This window comes from Ixodes scapularis, unplaced genomic scaffold (genome assembly GCF_016920785.2).
Source record: "Ixodes scapularis isolate PalLabHiFi unplaced genomic scaffold, ASM1692078v2 PGA_scaffold11__112_contigs__length_91849675, whole genome shotgun sequence".
Lineage (NCBI taxonomy): Eukaryota > Metazoa > Arthropoda > Arachnida > Ixodida > Ixodidae > Ixodes > Ixodes scapularis.
This window is the reverse complement of record NW_024609837.1, coordinates 43,992,469-44,013,706: the sequence shown is the minus strand read 5'-3', so window position 1 is coordinate 44,013,706 and position 21,238 is coordinate 43,992,469. Positions and strand designations below refer to the sequence as shown.

General features: G+C 45.4%; 1 protein-coding gene across 10 annotated transcripts in view; it reads right to left on the bottom strand.

The window, feature by feature from the left end:
* LOC8023735 (electroneutral sodium bicarbonate exchanger 1) overlaps positions 1–21,238 on the bottom strand; it is a 228,045-nt gene that overhangs the window by 51,186 nt on the left and 155,621 nt on the right. For 5 of the 10 annotated variants that reach the window (XM_042288895.1, XM_042288894.1, XM_040499323.2 and 2 more), the window contains exons 2-8: positions 20,334–20,440; positions 16,876–17,025; positions 9,966–10,101; positions 9,103–9,263; positions 7,034–7,231; positions 5,460–5,606; positions 1,053–1,201 (exon numbers count right to left, since the gene is read on the bottom strand). In XM_042288895.1, coding sequence (XP_042144829.1) covers positions 1,053–1,201; positions 5,460–5,606; positions 7,034–7,231; positions 9,103–9,263; positions 9,966–10,101; positions 16,876–17,025; positions 20,334–20,418 — 1,026 coding nt within the window. In that variant the 5' untranslated portion in view covers positions 20,419–20,440. The remainder of the gene's footprint in view (positions 1–1,052; positions 1,202–5,459; positions 5,607–7,033; positions 7,232–9,102; positions 9,264–9,965; positions 10,102–16,875; positions 17,026–20,333; positions 20,441–21,238) is intronic. The other 5 variants (XM_042288896.1, XM_040499325.2, XM_040499330.2 and 2 more) reach the window with 2 other exon arrangements.

Sequence of the window (21,238 nt, the reverse complement as noted above, 5' to 3'; positions counted from 1 at the left end):
AACCCGAGAGGTGTGGGAAGAGAGAGGTGTCGACCATTGCACGGCAAATTGGGAGAGTGTCTATTAACTTCGGTAAAAATTCCGCTTTCAGGCGCCACATAGCAGTTATGGGGACTTCTTGGTTGCATTAGCGGTGTTGGTGTTGCGCCAAGCAGAAGACTCCATGACGTCATCGAATCGTGTAACCACAAGCACACGGTAAAGTCAACACCACCTACAGTAATTAGAGTTCCTGTATAGGCTCCCTACGGGAGCCAGAGTTGCGCATTTGTTTTCCCCGCGCCGCCATGCCGCTATTCGCCGAGATCCATCACGTGAGGAGCAAAGCATCCATTGGCGTGCAAGAAAGCCACCTTCACGGTCGCTCCGCCGACGTTTCTCTTGCCCCGGCGTATGTTTCCCTGCTTTCCGCCTCCTTTTCCTCCTCTCCTTTTTTCCAAGCGAGGCGGCGCGCGCGGCGCCTCTATTCGCCAAATTTAGTCACGTGAGGAGCAAAGCATCCATCTCGTGCGGGAGAGCCGGCTCTACGGCCACGCGCCGAGGCTGAATGCGCAACTCTGCTACCGTAGGTAGCATATACAGGAACTCTAACAGTAATCAAAGCCAGTGCACTAGAATCTTGACGCTGTCATTTCTTTACAAACTATGGCGATATGCTTTGCGGAGCGCAAGTTTGTTTGCTTCTTGCGGAGAGGTTACACCGACGTCAGAACTCTGGGTTCAGATTGGTTCTGATGGAGGGTTAACGGGTAGGCCTTGATGCTATGCTAGCTTGAGTGTGGACCTCAAGGTAGCTAGCATCAAGGTCTGCCCACTATCCCTCTACTTGGAACCAATCAGAGCTCGGCATTCCGACGTCACAACCCCTGCTCAAGAAGCAGACGAATTTGAGCTCTGCACAAATTGTTAAACAAGAAAGCCCTAAGTCCTTTGTGCCACAATCTTCTGCACTGCTGCTTTAGTTTCAATACAGTGCCTGGAAACTATCTTTGACTGGCATGCTTTTCTCAACTCGTCGAGCATCACGCACGGCGCACGCGGCCGCCACTCACCCTGTGTTGGAGGTCAGGAGAGCTCGCGTTGGCCGCCGTGTCTGTGAGAGTAGACCCACTGTGCGCGAGGGCGGGGTGCGGGGCGTGGATGTGGAGGGAGTTGGAGCTGGGACTCTGCGTCATCCCTTCCGTGTTGTTGCCGGATCCGCCTGAAACACGGGAGCACAAAAAACTGTCAGCTCGTGTATGTAGTCGCCCCGAGAGATCCGCCGGAAACCGTAAGGGGTTACAAAAAGAAAGCCGTCACCTCGGTGCAACCGGCAAGCATGCAGTGAGCAGCCGAAAGGACGTCGCCATCAGTCTGACCGAGCGGCGCCATGGTCGCCGCCAGCTCAAGAGGAGAAGGGTGCGGCTTATTACGTTTGTGCTTCTTGCTTTCATCTTTGCCATTTTTATTGGCGAATGCTACGATTTCGTTGGCTGCAAAGCGATCACGAAACACTAGCGACTCGCTGCCGTACCCTCTGCTTCTCGAGGTGCCGGCGACTACAACTGCTGTCGGGAGTTTCTGGAGGGGCGTGCCCGGAAGGGCAGCCGTTGTTGGCCGACAGTGCAAGGACGAGCCGCGGCGAAGTCGTTATTTGGGCTCTTTGGAAGGAGGAAGCATCTCGGAGCGAGTGAGCTGCCAGCAAAGGGAACGCCAGTCCCATATAGGCCCTGCACCACCCCCTTCCATTTTTTGAGAAGACGGAGATATGGGTACAACTTAAGCTTACAATAATGTTTTCCTCGTTTACTTTCTCAGCGAAAACCTGTCCACATAAATGTCTCGTTTGGTTCTGATAAACTGTCACTGTTCTAGGCATGCCATGTTCACTTTAAGTAGTTGGTAGCTAAAACAAAGAGACACAATTTTCAGATGCTTTTGCTTCTCTTTTCATTTAAGACATGCATGATGTAACTCGGCTTTAGAAACCGGTGTAAAAAGAACAAAATAATTTAATTTGTTGGTGATGGGCCTTTAAGTCGAGTCACAGAATTAGCATCCCTCTGCTATCCGATTAGATCTGTTAGATGCATGGTAAGTGCAAGCAGCTAGCAATGCAGCTTCTACAACACCATTTCTTTTGTTGGCTGTCAATGTGCATACAAAAAAAAAACTGCCAAAGGTCAAATTGTCTGAGCCGGCTTGGGGTTCAATTCAACATCACATTTTCATTGTCAATTGAAACAAGTGCATGAGAGCCTCAACATTTCAACATCACAACCAGAGTTCAGTCTTTCTCATAACCATGTGTGGCTTCCAAGTTGCAACCATTGATGTACCAAACCACACACCATCTTTTCAACAACGTGGTTCTTTGGTTACTTAGTTTGGTCACACTCTTATTCAACACAAAACAGTGCAGGCTTGCACAAACAGCCGCACGACACCAAGAGCCCCGTGCATCTTTCCACAGTGTTGCCGAGCAGCCTTGCATTCGTCGACGTACAGAGCTCGCGAGCGTAGTCCACGTGCAAGACTTGCTCAGACAGCAGGGCCACATATATTGGGGTGTTTTCACGTGCAATGTGTTGTGGAGAAAATGTGCACATATTCCGACCACACACATGCCGCTAGCCAGAGAATTGATCCTAGATTTGGACACTTTGAAAGGAAATGACCACATTGTTACAGGTCGGTCATTTCCTTCCAAGTTTTTTAAAAGAAAGAAGTAAAGTGTTGATTTGACATAAAAATTAAATGTTGCCGGCTTTCACGTATGTATGCTTCACGTACAACTACTCAGTCTGAGTTTTCTAAAGCTTTGGTCTCTTAAAAGGGCGGCAAAATACATATATGTCTATCTTCGACATTGGATAAAGTACTAACGCTGCTTTCCCAACGACGCCTGTTTCTTTTAAGACTGTGCAAGTATAGACATTAGTAACGTTGCAGAAGGCATGAAGTAAAAATTTAATTAGCTTTCTATGCACTATAAGTAGCTGTACTCTTTCATTTTTGCTTCAGCACATAAGCAATCAATTTTATTTCCGTTTGCAGCGGCCATATTGTTGAATTATGAGTCAACACTTCAGAACACCCCACGAGCGACTCAATTAATGTACACGAAATCCTTGTTGGCTTTAAACAAATCCTACAATCTTACCACTGAAAATCAAAATTTTCAGATCAGCCTAGCTCAGAGACTAGCAACAGGAATCTGCAATTTTTCAACTCCACATTCATCCCGATAAAAATAAAAGAATTCCTTTTTTCTTATTTTCACAACACCCACAGCAAATCCTCTTACCACCAAGAGAAATATTTGAAGGCAACATGACGCACCACAGATATATTTCAAAGCAAAGCGGAGTTTTCCTGCAATCAACCACAACGGATTAAGAAAAGCCACATGAATGCATCAATGAGTGGACCAAAGCGTAGCGTGCTGGAGAGCGGTGGCGAGAGCAAGGCGAGAGACCGAGTTGGCCAAGAGCAGAACCATTACCAGTAAGCAGAGTGTCCAAATGCAGAATATGGGATTACAGTAGACTCTCATTAATTGAAACTCCAGGAAGCACCAATTTTTGTTTGAATCATCAGAAGTTTGAATTATCAAAAGTTTGAATTATCAGAAATTCATCTAAATATGATGCAACATAAAATTATGCTTCATTATATAAATGGCTACACATACAAAGCCTGATGATTTCCTCTACACAGGCATGCTAATCATAAACAGGTATGCCACACATGAAACATTGGGGAAATGCATGAGGTAAGTTTATTCATACCTCAAAAATGTTGCCTATCATGGAGCACATGACACCTCATACAAAATGAAGTCTTCTCATCCAGCAAAAAAAGTTGTCTATATTAGCCCCGTTGAGTACGCTTCCTACCAAGCACCGGTACACTGCAGAGAAGCAACACCTGCGAAAGCAAGTTCCGCGGGTGTTGCTCCTCCGCAGCGCACCGGTGCTCGGTAAGGAGCGCGCTCAACTGGGCCGCGAGAACAAGTATATGAATTACATGAAAACATCGTTAGGATTAAGCAGCTTATAAATACATTGAAGCAGGACAAAAAAAATTTTGAAATATGTTTGAATCAGCCAAAAGTTATGAAATATCCGAGTATGAAATATCGCGAGCCTCCTGTATTTCACCCATGAGCTATGGGAGTCCATGAAGCTGTGTTTGAGGGAAAGCTGCATCTCTGAACCAATCAAAACTTAACTTGGAGTATAGATGACAGAGCAGGAAAAAGGTTCTGGACCTATGTAGCTGGCAGTATCGATATACAAACAATTAGTAGTATTTCGAAATTAATACACCCCTTCTGAAATTCAGTCTGCCCACTTCAATAACTATCACCTAAGTGTGAGGCATGAGTGGCAGCTCAACACTGGCCTTTCGGTGGTTGATGAAAGCGAACGGTTAAGGCATGCACAGTAACGGGTAACACAAGGTTTATGAATTCTAGAGGTTAGCCCAATGCGACGCACAAATTGAATACAAGCACTGCGTCTGCACTCATTTCAAGCTTGCGTCTTAACAAATCAGTTGGCACGTGCTCGGCCCACAAGCCCTTTGATATGGCAAACTTTGTCCAGAGCTTTACTGGTGTAAGTGCCTAGTACAGAGTGATAGTTTCTTATCACCAAAACTGAAGCCATTAGAGAAAGAACTGCATGGAGAAGAACAGACGTCCGTCTGCTGTTGATACAGATGTCTGTCTGCTGTTGACTTATGAAAGTGACCGTGCCCAGCAAGATATTAGACTTTTACTGCCATTAGCATGCAGATAGGTAGACAGACTTTTGAGTCCCTAGATACACCGAGCCTGTGAAAGGGTCTATTAGTTATTGCGTAACTTAAGGCGCTCCTCTAAGCTGAGCACTCACACGTGCATTTATCAGTTCACTGCTGAAAGAAGACTGACAGAGTCTAAATCAAATATGCTCAAAAGTATAGACTCATTGAGGAGATCGTAGCGCAGAAATAAGGCTCTCGGCAGCCCTTTGCTTTGGAAAGGTTCTAGGAAACAAATTCAAAACTTGAAAGTGTTTTCACGGGACAGTGCACTACTGCCCAGGCTGTTGGCAGACACTCAAATATATCTATGTATCTATCAGTAAAACCAAAAAGCACTGCTAAAGTCTAAAACTAAGGCAGTACTGAAGCAGTTTCACCACCAATCTCGACGTACCCCCTTCTCCCGTCCACACTCAAGCCCCTCGCCGACTCTCGCCACATCCAAACCAACACAGAAAGGGGAGAAAGCGGAAGCGTCCTTCACCGCCGACACACATTCCTTTTTCCGTTAGACGCGGGGATGCAGGGGTTAGACTTGTTTCCGTGTGCAGCAAGGGCCAGCCAGGCGCGTCTTCGAGGTGCCATTGACAGAAAAAAAAACGACAAACAGGGGACGCCGACAAACGACGACGGCGACGACGCGCCGCCGGCGTTGGGGCCACCTTTACCGGGCAAGGCACAAAGCTGGTCCCTGAGAAACTTGGGCATCCACCACCAGTCGTTGCGGCCGTTACCCTGGCCGCACGGCGCCGCCGAGATGGCCACCGATGTCGGGTCGGGGTTAAGGGACGGACTAGAACCCTTTTCGCCGTGGTCTGAGAAGGCGTTTTCGTATCACACCCAGTAGGAGAGAGAAAGAGAGAGAGAGAGAAAGAAAGATGGGGAGAAAAAAAAACGCGACAGGCAACGCAACATTACGAGTGCACTTGGGCTGCCGCAACCGCATGCGACCGCCACACTGTCTGCGAGGCACCAGGCTACCGAGTCAAGGTCAAGATGCTTGGGGTCAAGGTTGTTTTGGGAATGGGCGGGCTAGTAATTAGGTAGGGCGTTTTATACTGTGTTACAGTAATCAAAAAACTCGTTAGGTGTCTTATATAACAAGATGCACCCCCAAAAGTTCTTTGTTTTACTGTCTGCCCCTAATCAACTGCCTGTTTGTTGATGTCCTTTGTAGTGTCTTTTTTTAATGTCGAGGGAGACGCCAGGCTACAAACAAAACTGATTTACTTCATTTAATATAACGTAAACCTAACAAAAACCTCGTACTCCTTCGTCTTCCTCTATGCACGCCATCAGTCTCTGCCCCGTGTCGCCCCCAGCCTTTTGAGGCTCTTTACCAATGCATACTGCGAGCGGGGATGTGGCACCATCTGGTTTAAATGTCAGACACCACATCCTTGATGATTGATAATCTGTCAAATGATTGCCTGTTGACTAACACTGACTTGCAGTCGACTAGCACCTGGAAACCATCAGTTGTACATCAGTGGTTGTCTACAAATTGGTAATCAGCGACTGAGTAGCACGGTAATGCAAATGAATTTATACCGACTGGCCCATAATTAGTTGACGCAAATTGACTAATCAACGATTAGTAGGTTGGGCAGTTGAAATCGACAAGGTATTTGACTGCTTGACGGTCGAATACATATTGGTTATATGTACTCAGTGACTTACTATTAATTGATTATTTATAGTTTATTGATTGTATGTCGACCACATTTTGTTGACCAGTCAGCTTTGCCCTGTTGACCAAATATAAATACCCCTAATAAGATCATCTATTATCATATAATATTTCTTACTTGGGTTTATAGATTGTCTAACACATCTTGCCGATCCAACACTCTGCCGGTTGGCCAATCCCTGTTGATCGGAATATACACATCCCCATGGGATGAGCCCACATCTAATCTTACAATATTGTCCAATTAGGCCTCCACAGAATGCAATCAACCTTTCAGTGCCAACTCGACCTCAAATCTAATCTCACAATATTTTCCACTTGGGCCTCCACAGAATGCAATCAGCCTTTCAGTGCCAACTCAACCTCAAATCTAATCTCACAATATTTTCCACTTGGGCCTTCACAGAATGCCGTTGACGCCGTAACTCGACCTCGGAGTTCAGCTGAGTTGCACTGGTGCGAGTCCGACAGGAAGCGGGACACAACTCAAAAGCAGACGGGATGGCAGACGCTGGGCACACGGCAGCGGGCGGGGGCACACGGCAGGCTTACTGTGAGTACCGAACATGCTCTTGGAAGAGTTTCGGCCAATGTCGGCCAGGGACCGGATGAGGGGCAGGCGGGAGCCCTTGTCCGTCCGGTGCCGCTCGTGTTGGTGCCGGTGCCGGCGCAGGAGCACCTCCTTCACCCGCTCCAGCTGCTCCCCCGCCGACAGCTGTCCACCGTTCACCATGTTCTCCAGGACCAGATCTGGATGGCGTGTGCAGAAGGATTGAGGAGGGCTCAATGCTTGCCGCAATGCATGGAGGCTGTTCGAGTCGGTTTGAGTACTCGGCGCTTTTAAAGTTATTCTTTAATACAAGCCACGACACCGGTGTTTTCTCATAAAATAAGCATAAAAAAGACTAAGTACTGACCTTGCAAGTGCTAATTTTCTGCTTCTTCGAGTTATTACAAATTGAAGCCATCCACGGCTCACCTCTACAAATGGTGTCTGCATCTGCGTCCCACCATTCCAAAGCGGCCGAAAAGCATGGGGAGATGGCAAACCTTTTACCTTAGGTTTATTACACAAACTCTATATGCGGTTCTCTCTCTTGTGCCCCTTTCTCAGAAAGCACTCCCACTGTGCATGGTTATTTTTATATAAATATATGACTTCCGAGCTCGTTCAAAGCTTAAAGGAGCGGTGCAACGACATTCAATTGGAATGTTTTTCACTTGACACGAGCTTACTGGCACACCTGGGACTCAAGGATACTCACACGCAACGCCACTGGCCAAGAAACTCCTTTGTTGCGGTGTAATTTCAAGGACAAAAGCGATCATTTTCATTCAATCTCTCCTTTGCAAAATTTGATGACGTAACATGGGGATCGCAGTTAACCCATATGACGATATTTGAATGCGGTTCATAGACTGGACCCGAGCATTGCGTGGACACTCGACTTGGGCTCGTGATAATTGCTAGCTCGAGAAGCATTCAGGTAGTGACCCGTGTCCGATCGCTGCAACGACGACAACAGTCGAGCCATAACAATGTCTGGAACTCAACGCGTGTCCTGTGCTTTGCCAACCCCAGCGCGTGGCTATGATCAACACTGGCGGCATATAATCGGCTCCAGATCACGTGGCCGCTTATTCTGGCTGCGAGTTGAGGGGGTGAACGCTGCTCGTTTTTCTTTAATTTTTTTCTGGGACTTCTATTGCGTGGGGTGAAAAACGAACGCGTGTTTCATAGGTCATTAACGTTAGGGATCCGTTTTAAGCGGTATTTGCGCAAAGTACAAAAATTGTTGCATCGCTCCTTTAAGGAATGGGTGTATTATTTGTTATAAAGTATACCTACGACATTAAAAGCATTTCATTGACCACTAATCAAATGAGATCTAACTTTCAGCCGGTCTCCATGCATTCACAAATGGACTTTGAACCACAGTGACGTTTACCAATAGTGACCCGGAGAAGACACTCAAGTTTGCATTACTGCACGGTATACCGCAATATCCCGAGAGACGCCCCACCCCAGAAAAAACTTTTTGGAACGATTTTCTACTTTTTTTAAAACGCCACAAGATAGCCCACTTCTAGAATTACAGGGCCCTGGCCAATGGTGACGTCGGTGGAAATGGTGTCATTTAGCTGCGGCAGGAGACAAGAAAACGTTGCTGACTTTGACGGACAGTCATCTTTGCTTCGTCGCCCCTGGCTGCGATCGCAAGTTTCACAGGCCACAAAATCTTAAACTAGCATTTCTTTAAGACTTTTTTTTATTGCACACCGAAACTTAGTTTACTCCTCATTTTCATCCCATTTGCCTTCGAGTTTAAATGGGCTCTTTCTTGGGACATTACAGTATATCCTTTTAGAAGAATATTAAAGTTGGTCAGAGTTTTGTTTGGCAGTATTATGTATGTGCCAAGTGCGAGCCGGTAACGCCAGGACAGCTCTCATACAATGTGCAAAATCGTGTCTCAGAAGAACCGGACGACGGCAGATATAAGCCGCACTTTTGCGACAAAAACAAACACTGCAAAATGTTTTGGGGAGGGACACCTCGTTGCATATTGCCGCCAAAGCCTGCCATGCACACGAAGTCAGTGATACCAAGTGATACCCACCAGCTATATTCTCGAGACTGGTGGCTTCCATGTCTAGCATGACAGTACTATTGAGGATAAAGCTGCGCAGCTCCATGAGCGCGTGGAGCGAGATTGTGGACACATGTGGCTTGGACCACCGGTCCCCCCCTTCCTCCACATCTTCTTCGAACTTGATCCACCTGGGAGGAAGAGAGCAATATGCTTCACATGGCGATCCCCTACAGTTATGTACGGTGCGAATTCGTCACAAAAGGTCTGGTTATGGCAGATGTTCGGTTACACCGGTGGTTCTCAGTTACTCATGTTTCAGGGGCCCTTTCCAGATCAGAGTAAGGGAAGGGGGAGGAGGGGCAGTATTGAACGATTACAATTACAAAGGCATAGATGAAGTAAATGTGTGCAAACCAACTTTGAAGCTCTGAAAGAAAGAATAATCAGCCCTAGCTTGGCACATGTGGTTTGGTCTATTTAGCTTCGTGGGACAGCCAGCATCGATAAAAAAAAAAATGTTTTATTGCTCCGCTCGATTAGCAGGTGAGGGCATCCCGAACCCCAAGAAAGCCTTAGGGACTCCCGACGGTTCGTGGACCCCCCTTTAAGAACCACTGGATTATATGCCATGCCCATTTGCGAAGTTTGGTTTGACCTTCTGTCTATGCCGCTGAGCCAACTTAGCTTATTATAGGCTCTGTTATAACTAGGGTTCCGTGATTTCAGATAAATCCGAAAAACTTGGAAGAACACTTGCCGGTGAAAATTTCGCCAATTCGGATTTATCCGGAAAACTCTGAATTTCAAGGTCAGGACAGTTCTGGGCGCTTTAATTGAACCGACGACGTACACTGACCCCGCGTAAGACGCGAAGACGGACGGCGACTTACCTGGCGGCTTCTCTCCACTCCATCTCCTCTCCCTCCGCACACAATATCTCCATCTCGCTGAAGAGAGGGTGTGCCTCGTGGAGTCCATCTTCCTCCTCCCCCAGGATGAAGTGGACCCGCTCCGCCGGAGGGGTCACTGGAAAGACGGCGGCAGAACGCTCGTCATTACGGTGAAACGGACGTCCCGGGAACCATTTTGGATAGCGTGCTAAGCTTCAATGTCTGCTCTCAAGCTTGACGGCAGCATATTCGCGAGTGTTTTGGGTCACATTTTTGGCGGAATTTTTAAACTCGCATAGTGACGGGCTTGCAGGAGCATGGGTGTGGGTTTTCACCGTTGCACACACTGCAAAACACCGGGGAAGTGCCCACCCTATATTTAATTACAATTACTTTGCTTCAAACATAGTTTAATTACAATTACTACTATGTAAAAAGTAATTAATTGCAATTACAAATTATTTTTAAAAAGTAATGCAATTACTTTACAATTACATATTTCTGAGAGCGACCCGACTTGGGCCATTAACTTTAAACGAGTTGTATAGAATGCAACATATTCATTCATTGCTTGCCCCAATGTTTGAGGAGGCTTAAGCATCGCTGCGTAAATGCCACATATTGTACTTTCCTTTTATGAATTTTGTTATATTCATGATAGAACTTGACAGTTTGGGACAATGAAGTAGTACATACGTATATTTTTAATAAATAATAATAAATTAGTTAATATGCTGGAAGACGCCAGATCGTTAAAGAAAAAATTGGGTTGACAGACTTTTGTTAGCTAGGCAAATAAAAATGTAACTATTAGTAATATATGAATATTTTCGCAAGTGTTAGTATAAAACTCAAATCCACACGCGCTAATACGACCTCATTCACAAACGAACATCATGGTATTGTAAATTATTTACAATGAGTTGAAACTATAATGGCTCAGATTTATATAGGAACCAAATCGGGGCTTCCGAATCATTGCTGACAATATTCACAGGTGCGAGGTCAGTCTCCAAAATGCTTATGCAAATAATATCTGAACTAAAACCTACAGGAAATAAACTTGAAAATACAAAGATACAAATATGCGACAGTACTGGAAGACGGACATAAAAAACTGGCATAAAAGAAAAAAAAACAACTTCATAGACAATTAAAATTCCCAACCTCGGCTGAAAGCTCAAGCTCAATTTTTTCCCTTCAATATTTTGGCATGCGCTATTGTTTTCTGCTCGCATTACAGATGGCGCTACGCGGCGCCGTTCAGGTAGGCTTCAAAAAGGATTGTCTCTCAGCCCACAGTGTAAGCAAAAAAACAACTATGTGACACTATTTTTGTTGTGCATATATGCGTGAGTGCGTGTCTTTGTGCAAATGTTTCACCGAGAGCTAGGCCGCTTGTGCGAGCGCTGAGGCCTTTAGAAAGATTCCGTCGGTGCCACAAAGTTTTGCAAAAGTAATTGTAATTGTGCCTGAAATTTTGCATTTAGTGACGCTAGAAAGTAACTAAATTACAATTACAATTCCTTTTAGCCAAAAGTAATTCATCACAATTACAAATTACCAAGAAAAGTAATTAAATTACAGTGATTCAATTAATGTAATTGAACTACTACCCACAGAATTCCCAAGTTTGGGAAACATTAATAGTGACTACTTGTATGAAGTGGGTGCTTTCGCGGTATTTTACGGCATTCTGGCAGAACACCATGTGGGCACACATTTTCTAATTTAATCTATTCCAATTTTCTTATTTATCTTTGTATGGCAAGAAAGATTATTATCACCATCATCATAATAACTGAATGATTCTGAACTTCCGCAAAACAAGTCGCGATAATAAGTTGTGCAAACCCTGATGAAACATACCACCAGAATTGTTCAGAATATCAAAACTGGTGCAAAGGTTCATTCGCACACCTGCATGTGAGTGCAACCGACTGCGTCACAACGAGACGTTTGCCATGACAACCAAGGTCCGCACAACACATCGTAGTGGAATGCAATGAGCCGTCACACTCAGACACAATTGTCTCAACCAGCCCTAACGATACAATGATGACATTGTTACTAATAGCTCACCTTTAGTATGTCAATGTTGGCCAGAACAAACATTGCACTAAATCCAATCAAAGCACAATTTGCAAAGAAATCGAGTCATCGTCAAACACCACTACAAGTCCTTGTCCCAATGTCGCCCCCCAAAAAAACAAAAAACCAGAAATATGATCACGCTCGACCTCGGAGCAAGAAGAACATTTGTCACCGTGACAACCGAGAGAACTGGGAAAGAGAAAAAACGGAAGTGACGAAGGGCGAGGGGGAAATTTCGTCTATTTCGGCGACGCATCTCCCACCGCCGGCAGGAGCTTAAATCGTGATGGATGACCCCATTCAGAGTCGCCCCCTCAACTCCGCACGGAGCTCAGGAGTCTTCCCCAATCATTCCGAGAATTCCTCGGTCCTTTGTTTGCCAAGACGACTTGGTTGCGCGAGAGACAGAGAGGGGCCAGGGACGCACTGGCGTCACTTGCTCTTCGTTGCCGTCTCTGCGTCGTCTCTGTGCAGCACTAATCCAGACCCTTAAGGCTGGTTCGCAGATTTGAGTTGGAGTGCGCTCGAGTGAGTTGCATTTTCTCGTAATGACTGAACGCACTGGCACGCTTTTCTTATTTGTCGGGTATTTGTATCTTCATACCTGCCAAGCTCCAAGAAAACAAATCCGGAAGATTTTCTAAAACGAGGAGGGGGAGGAAATATTGACAAGAAATTTACATGAAGATAACTTCATTATATTTGTATTTCACTGCCCATGCTAATGAAATACAGGGGTCTTCGCTATCATTGCTGCCGTCTGTTGCTACGGCAAAAACTCCTTGCTTAACAGCGGGGAAGTGGGGGAGGGGAGGGGGTGGGAAGTGGGCAGTTTGCCTTTTTCGGAACATTTTCTTGCCAATTGTATGACTGTACGAAATGGTCAAAATTCAGGAGTCTCTCGTGTAATACTAAAGCCTCTCTATCCTGGGAAAAGTGGGACCATTCTTTGAACTAGCTGCCACACAAACTATTGGCCAGTCATCACGTGACATCCTGCTTTCGGTTTTGGACTTCCGGCAGCCATTACTTTCCCAAACTGTTGCTACGCCGCAGCTAATCCGCTGCTGTGCCTGGGGAAAAGTAGGCCAGAGAGCTTTTTAGTGTTCCCTCTGCAACGGAAAATGAACCTCAAAGGTGATCTTGAATTCACCGAATCGGTCGAAAAGATTTCAACCCAACGGGAGCTGCAAAGTTATGCGATCTAGGTGCTCTGTATAGGTGGTATTCACTGAGCCTGTAGGTTCGATTATGCCAGGGAGCGCCACCGTCGATCCACCATCTTCGAGGTTGTGGTGGGACTGACCTGGGTATGCGGTCGTCCGTTGGTAGTGTGTGTTAATTTTATATCGTTGAAGAAGCTTCGTTGAACAGAAGAGACAAAAGAAAATTATCATAGGGGTGGCTCATTTTAAGTTTTTTGCTGCCGCCGAGTACCGCGTGTAAAGGCCGAACTGCGTGTAAGCAATTTAGCGAGCGACAAGATGAGCGATGGCGAAAGCGACGAGTCGGCAATGAGCAACGGAGAGCTCTCAAGGCTGAACCGCATGTAAGCGATTTAGCAAATGGCCAGACGAATGTGTTTAATATGCCGTAGGACGAAGAAGAAAAGGCCTAGGCTGGGATGAGGAAAAAGTAAAAGTCAGTTGTTAGTCAGCGGTGTGAATGTCCAGTCCTTTCCTTCGTGTTCTTGTTTTTTCCATGTTCAGCTGACCTGATTGCCAACAGAATGTACCAACTAGCTCAACTAAAACCCGTAAAGAGGGACGCTAGAGACAAAAAGAAGTGCAACTAGCAAAACAGAACAAAAATTTTTCAGCCTTTCCACCCTGGTGAAGAAGGAAGACCAGCGAAGTTGTACTATGGTCAGACGACTTCAAGGACGACTTCTTGGACGACCTCAAGGACGACGCCTAAGGACGACGTCTAGGACGACGCCTAAGGACGACGTCTAGGACGACCTCAAGGACGATTTCTAGGACGATTTCTAGGACGACCTCAAGGATGACTTCTAAGACGACCTCAAGGATGACTTCTAAGACGGCCTCAAGGATGACTTCTAAGACGACCTCGAGGACGATGCCTAGAGGACGACCTCAGGGATGACATCTAGACGACCTCAAGGACGACTTCTAGGACGATTTCGAAAACAACATTTAGGACGACCTCAAGGACGACTTGTGGGACGACCTCGAGGACGACCTCAAGAATGACTTTTAGGACGACCTCGAGGAAAACCTCTTGGACGACATCAAGGACGACGTCTAGGACGACCTCAAGGACAACTCCTAGGTTGACCTCGAGGACAACCTCTTGGACAACGTCAAGGACGACCTCAAGGACGACTTCTAGGACGACATCTAGGACGACCTTGAGGACAACATCTAGGACAACGCCTAGAGAAATTCAGTGAAAACCAGAGTGGAAAGGCTGGAAAGGTTGTCGCCATCTATGAGCAAGGCCGGCAAGCCGACTGTCTGGTTGCCACCGTCGCTCCTGGATGGCGGTAGCTGTCCAGAGTTTTGTGTTGACATTTCTTTGCGGGGAGCACGATCCTGGGGAAACTAGCCCTAACAGCTCCATTGTAAAAGTAATCAGACCGTGCTACAAAAGCACCAAAGGAGAAAAATCACAGTTCTTGCGCAAGAGCTGCCACCATGGGCACGGCGCGCAAGAACAACATGATCGCAATGGATAAGTCCGCTAGCGACAAAAATGAACTAACGACGCACAAAAAATGTTCTTATTGCACTTTAAAAGCAAAAAATAACCACTAGTTGCGCCAAAAAAGACCCTTTAAAGTTGTAAAATGCTGCTAAACCACACTGAAAGGTCCGGCTAGATGACGGCCAACAGCCACGTGGGTAGAAAGAGACCTCGAGAATGGCGACCGTAGTGGTTGATGCCAGTGCCCTTAGCGAGTGACATCAAGTGAATGTCACCTATAAAGCTCACCAGAATGCAAAAAGACAGCTGTTTAGAGCGAGTTATGCACTAAATTCCATCATAAGTGCGAGCGATGTAACAGCGAGCACAACACTACTGATTTGGCATGCAAAGACGCCCGTGCCATGGAAATAAGTGTCGTTCAAAACGGCCTGCTCCTGCTTGTGCTTAAGAGCATCGGCGTCGCTCCCACTATAGGTGTGTGCAGAGGTGCAGAGTATGCTTGTTCGTCAAGGGTTGCGTACGTGCTTGCGTACTATGCTTTGTTTCGCATGAAGTTCATGACTTGCAACGCTCTCGAAGCTGTGGAAGCGAGCATGTGGATGTATCTATACCTTGTTTCAACATAAGTGCGAGCAAAGTCAGTGCAACAAGCACGAGTATGCTTCCTCTCCACACATATAAACAGAAGTAATGAATCATCTGAAACCGTGAAGAATATATTTGCAATTCGGCGGTTTGATATGATGATTAAAAACGACTTGTGATTCCTGTGAAGCCGAAGGGGCGAACAGGCACTCACGAGACACTAGCTGACCGATAATGCAACTCGGTAGAGACGATTATCCCAGGCACTTTTGGGATCCACGGTTGGACGAACAGATCTAAAATGGCTTCAGGGTGGTCAGATGTGGATGCGGGCTCTAAATGAGATCATTGCCACACTTATGTGACGAGAAAAGTCCAGTTGACCAGCATCGCGCTGCTTGAGCTGACCGAGACTTTAAGGCACTTGGGAACATCCAGAGGCGCCTCCATCGCAAACCGGAAGTTAGAGGTGGGGTAAGCATATATTATTCCATACAGAACCTACATATATATTTTTATAACTTTTTACGAATCATTCTTTCGTTGTGGGCTTGAAATAGTTCCGCCAGTGTTGCCCCGTAAAATCCCGAGCAAGCGCCCACTCAAAGTTTGGAAATAGCCGTGTAAAACTGGGAGATGAACACTCCTTAGGTCAACATTATGTAAAGATATGTCCTTTGTGTATTTTCCGAATGCTACAAAATTTGAGGGGCGGGCACTTATTGTGGAATGGGCGGATGCTCGGTGTTCTACATGCATACATTGTCAATTCTAGCATAGCTTCTGAACGAGATGCAAAACAAAGCCACATGCTCTCGCACCAGTGCTGGGCTGCGGCACCGTGGAAGTTGTGCCACCCTCGATGACGTAGCAAAAAACAGTTGGCTCCAGGCACTTATACCCAGATTTAAATGGTCCTAAGGCTACCTACCTAACAGACAGCACAAGTGTGACAGTGTGTTTAAAACCCCTCGATGTGTTTGCATTTGTCAGTAAGTAGCGTCAAATGCGCCAATGCACGAGGCCCGTGCTTCGCGCGGCCGTTGGAAGCAAGTGGCGGCAGAGCACTCGCTCATGGCACATGTCTCACGTGTTCTCTATAACAATGGTTGTCGGTACTTGAGAGAAACGCGAAGCATTAATTTTATTAAAGTGCTTTAAGTGTGCTCTCGTCGTAAGCTGTCCCAAGTGGTCTAGCACAATCGATCACAGTCAAACTCAACCACGTGAATCCTCTGCCATATGAACGAGAGAAAGGGCTTTAAGAGGTGTTGATGCCATTGCTTCCTTTTTGTGTATGTGCATAAACAATAGGGTGAAAATGCGCTGGTCCTTCTAAAAGAAGGATCCCTACCCTTGGAAAAAAATATCACGGGGCGTGGCAGCAAAAGGTATAGTCCTCCAAAGCCCGCTTGCAGGATAAACGCGTCGCTTGCGATGAGGAATTTTGCGAGCCTGCCAAGAAGTGCCCCGAGGAATGAGTTTCGAGGAATGAATTTGAGTTGAGCGCAATTGGTTGCCGCCTGAGCGCAACGTTCGGTGGTCCAAAGTGGGGTCTCACCCGAGCGGTGGTTGCCATCGCCGGCGGCACCAGTGCCGTCCTTCTTGGCAGCGTGGCCGTTCTTGTGGTGATGTCTGTGGTGCCTCCGATGTCCTCGACGATGGTAACCCGGTACGTGGAGCCCCACATACACTGTGTGTGCACGGTGGCCTGAAACAGACACACACCCCGACGACACTTCAATATCTGCTCATAGTCAAATATGGGTGTTTTATGCACAAGAACAATGAAGGGTATATCTGGCACGTCCTGCAGTGAAGGACTAATAATTAGTTTTAACCACCTGAGGATCTTCCGAGAAGAAGGCGCCGTGTAACTGAAAGCTTGATTGCACGGCGCTTTCTTCGCAGAGAATCCTCTTTCACGATATAGAGTGGGCAATTATGGTGGCCCGACACGAAAAAACAAAGTTATTTTTTTCCAGGTGGAAATGAGCGCACTTGTTCATTATGCGATTAATGTCATCCTGCAAACTCCTACAGCCATTCAACACGCTTAGTGAACAACAAGCTATACCATCCTCAGTATACAGACATATACTAGGAGAAATGTTAACAACTTGATTAATAAATATTTTTCAACAAAGCAGCCCCAATACAAGGTCCTCATAAGGAATTCCAGAGCAATGATTTGCCTTTAACTACTAATGCCGCTTGGCTTATTTAGTTTGCCAGCAATGAAATGATGTTACAGACTATACTAGAGGAGACTTTAGGCCTTTAGGCAGAATAACCCAAGTAGCATCCAATGTCGTGCGAACATTCCCTGGGTGTTCTGAATGTTGAAGGAACGTTAAAACACCATTTGGAACGTTCTAGGAACGTTCGTATGCGAACATTCCTTACAAGGTAAGCTGCTCAACATTCTAGAAACGTTTGTTGGCGAACATTCATATGCACAATGTTCTCGGAACGTGCCCCTTTGAACATTCACATGTGCAACATTCTTGGAACGTTCGCTTGCGAACATTCCTAGAATTTTCGCAGGTGAAGCCAACTTTACGGAGCTTTCAAGCAACCTGTGTTTCGAAACACCATCCACTATATGCCACGTTGTGCCAAAAATATGCCAATTAAGTGGAGGTTTTGGAAACTTAGCATAAGGGATCAGTTTTATCTTATACGAGTCTACCGAGGAATGTGAGATAAGGTGTAGGAGAAAAGCAATGGTCTTCAAAATTTGATAATGAGCTTGGCACTCACTGCGTATGTAGAGGGGCAGTTTTGAATAGACCCGATTTTTAGCATCTCCGATTTAATACCTTGAAAAAGGTATGTCCCGCTTGAGTGTGGGATGCTGTAGGTATCTGTTCTTATGCTCGGTGTGAGTAATCGGTATGCAGCACGTTTTGATAAGTAGGAGTAAACTGCCGTAATAGTACAGGCTCTGGCTAATGCGCTGGAAAAGCAGCTACATTGTGCTAGGCCTGGAAAAAATATATTTCGATTAAAAAATATTGATCTCTCTGTGAGGAGATATTATATCAATATATGTAGTACGGCTCAGTGGGGCTGTAAGCTAAGCAAGCCATAATTGTGGACACTTAGTAAACATTCCCCAGAGAATGTTGCAGATGTTCTTTGAATGTTTTGGGAACGTTCTTAAAACATTGTTAGAATGGTGATTAAATGTTCGGTCGTGCTCAGAACGTTCTAAAAATATACCCTAGAAAACATTCCCCGAATGTAGCGATAAGTGCCTCCGCCACATTCTGACAACGTCGATAGAATGTTCTTACGTAAATTTGCAACATTCAGAGAATGTTGCAGAAGTTCTTTGGATGTACTGAGAACGTTCTTAGAACCTTGTGAGGATGTTTCAATGTTGATTGAATGACCTGGTAATGTTCTATGTCGTTCTCAGAACGTTCCAAGAATATCCCTTTGAAGACATTCCCCGAATGTAGCGATAAGTGCCTGCGCCACATTCTGACAACGTTGATAGAATGTTCTTACATAAATCTTAAACATTCCAAGAATGTTGTCTATGTTATTTTGAACATTCCCGGAATGTTCTCAGAATGTTCTCGTGCTACGTGGGAACTTTGTGTGGCACAAGACTGATGGCTCTTTAGAAACCGCGAAAGGCATAATTTTTCTGGGCGCTTAATTGTAAGAGGACACCGGGTCATAATGCCGAGCTCTTTGCAACGTTACATTTCTTCTCTCCATCTTTTTCTTTCTGATTTACAGAGCTGTCTGCTGTATTTGGTTTCTAAACCTTGGGAGAATATGGGTGCAGAACTATAAGGTTATTAACATGCAACCTCTAAATTTTCGTGGCACAATGAAATAATTCTTGGGTAAAAGTTGACTCCCAATGAGTCTGTGAATAAAACATTTTTGTAGTGCAAGTAAATAGTGCAATACTCCTGTCCTTAGACAAGAGTGTCCGAAAGTAATACACGCCAACGATTATGATGACGTGGCACAATGTTAGGACTAAACAGCCTGCACCTCCAGGAACCTGCAATCTTTTGTAACATTACGAAATAACGACGATAAAGAAAAAAATGTGCTCTATAAACTCGTGTGAGCTTCACTGGCCTATATACAGGGTGCTGTCGAGCGCTGTTGGCGCGTAAAAAAATTTTCATAAATATGCCAACCGTCCGTAAACCGTAGAACAAAATCTTGAAAGCTTTTTCGAGATGGGCACTTGAAAGTAGGTCCAACAGATGCAAGCATGTAGTATGTGCAGTTGTCTATAGCTAGCAGCATCAACTAGGCACTCTGTTTCTCTTTTCTTCCCTGTAAACAGGAATAACAGGATTCTTTTTTTTCCAGAAACCTACACTGAAGAAATCTGAGCACTATAACATCCCGAAAAATGGCCCACCTAAAATCAAGAGCTAATCGGGTGAAAATGAGAGGTAAACCAAGTTTCAATGTACGATAGTAATTTTTTTTTCATTTTATGAGCTACTTTTGTGTTTTGTGACTTTCCAAACTTGCTAACACATGGAAACGACCATACTTCCAGTCAGCAAAGTTCACTCAACTTCGGCTGTAGCAATCTAACCCCATTTCGGCTGAGGTCACCATTGGCCCGGGCATTGCAATTACTAGAAGTGGACTATCTTTCGGTGTTCTTGGAAAAAAAAAAAAAAATAGTAAACTACGCCAAAAATAGGGGTGGGCTATCTCTCCGGATATTACGAGCATTAAAAATGCGCCACCTAGAGACGCCTTTCTGAAAAGTTTCAATGCCCTCCGTTCATTGGCATATTTATACCGATTTCTTTACAGCAGAATAGTACTCAGGAACACATGTACAAAACTTGCAAGGTTGGTGCCAAAAGCCAATTCCCCTTTAATTTTTAGCATTTATTCAACGAGGCTTCTGGTTTATCCACTGGTGGTTTGAATCTTGCACACAGTGCTGTTAATGAAAATCGAGACGGGTTCAAGGTGGCGCACTGACAGGTGTTAACGTTCCCACGGTTTGTGTATGCGTACCTTCAAAGTCTTTGTCCGTGTAACTAGGGTGAGACGTGAGGGCCCCAGGATCCTTTGGCGCCTCATCCTGGTTTCCGGTCTCCATCTTTTTCGGCTTTTGCCACGGTCTGCACAACAAACGGGGGAGAAGGAAATGAGACACTGGGCTACAAACGTCCCATGAACTTGCACAGAATGTCCACAAAACACCGGATGGGGTGGGGGTCACGAGGGCATTTGCAGAACCACGTGAGCTGCTGGGGGGGGGGGCTTACAAAACGATTTTGGGTCGCAAGACATACGACAACTCAAGGTGTGCTGAAGGTAAGCCCTTGGCACCTCTCAGCCTAATTGGGTAGAAAGATGGTGCAACAAACATAAAACTCGAACCGAGACTCTAATAGACGGTTCCAACGTTACAGGACCCAAGGTGATTTTTTGGTTTGCACAAAGTTAGCTGAAATGCTCTAAAGTGGCCTGGTTCAGACAGCACATCCTGTCCACCGAATAAATGTTTGGGTTGTGCTACATCACCAGAGCATTGGCTGTCTGTTAGAATATGTAAGGTGACCTTTTCTGGTTCAAAACTTCACTTGTGAGCAAAGACTGGGCAGGTCCCAAAGCATTGGGATCTTTGAGTAAAGATTTGGTTAGAGTTTCATATTTGTTGCATAACTAAATGACTTTGCCATGGATGTCCTTGTGAAATTTCACCTAAAAAGTTAGAGTTCAACAGTTTGGAAAGTGCTTTATTATTTCATAATTTTTCCACAGCTATTCACAATATTTTTGATAATCATTTCACAAAACAAATTGGAGATGGGGGTAGTGGCATAGCCAGGGTGGGAGCTGCTTTATTATTTCATAATTTTTCCACAGCTATTCACAATGTTTATGATAATCATTTCACAAAACAAATTGGAGAT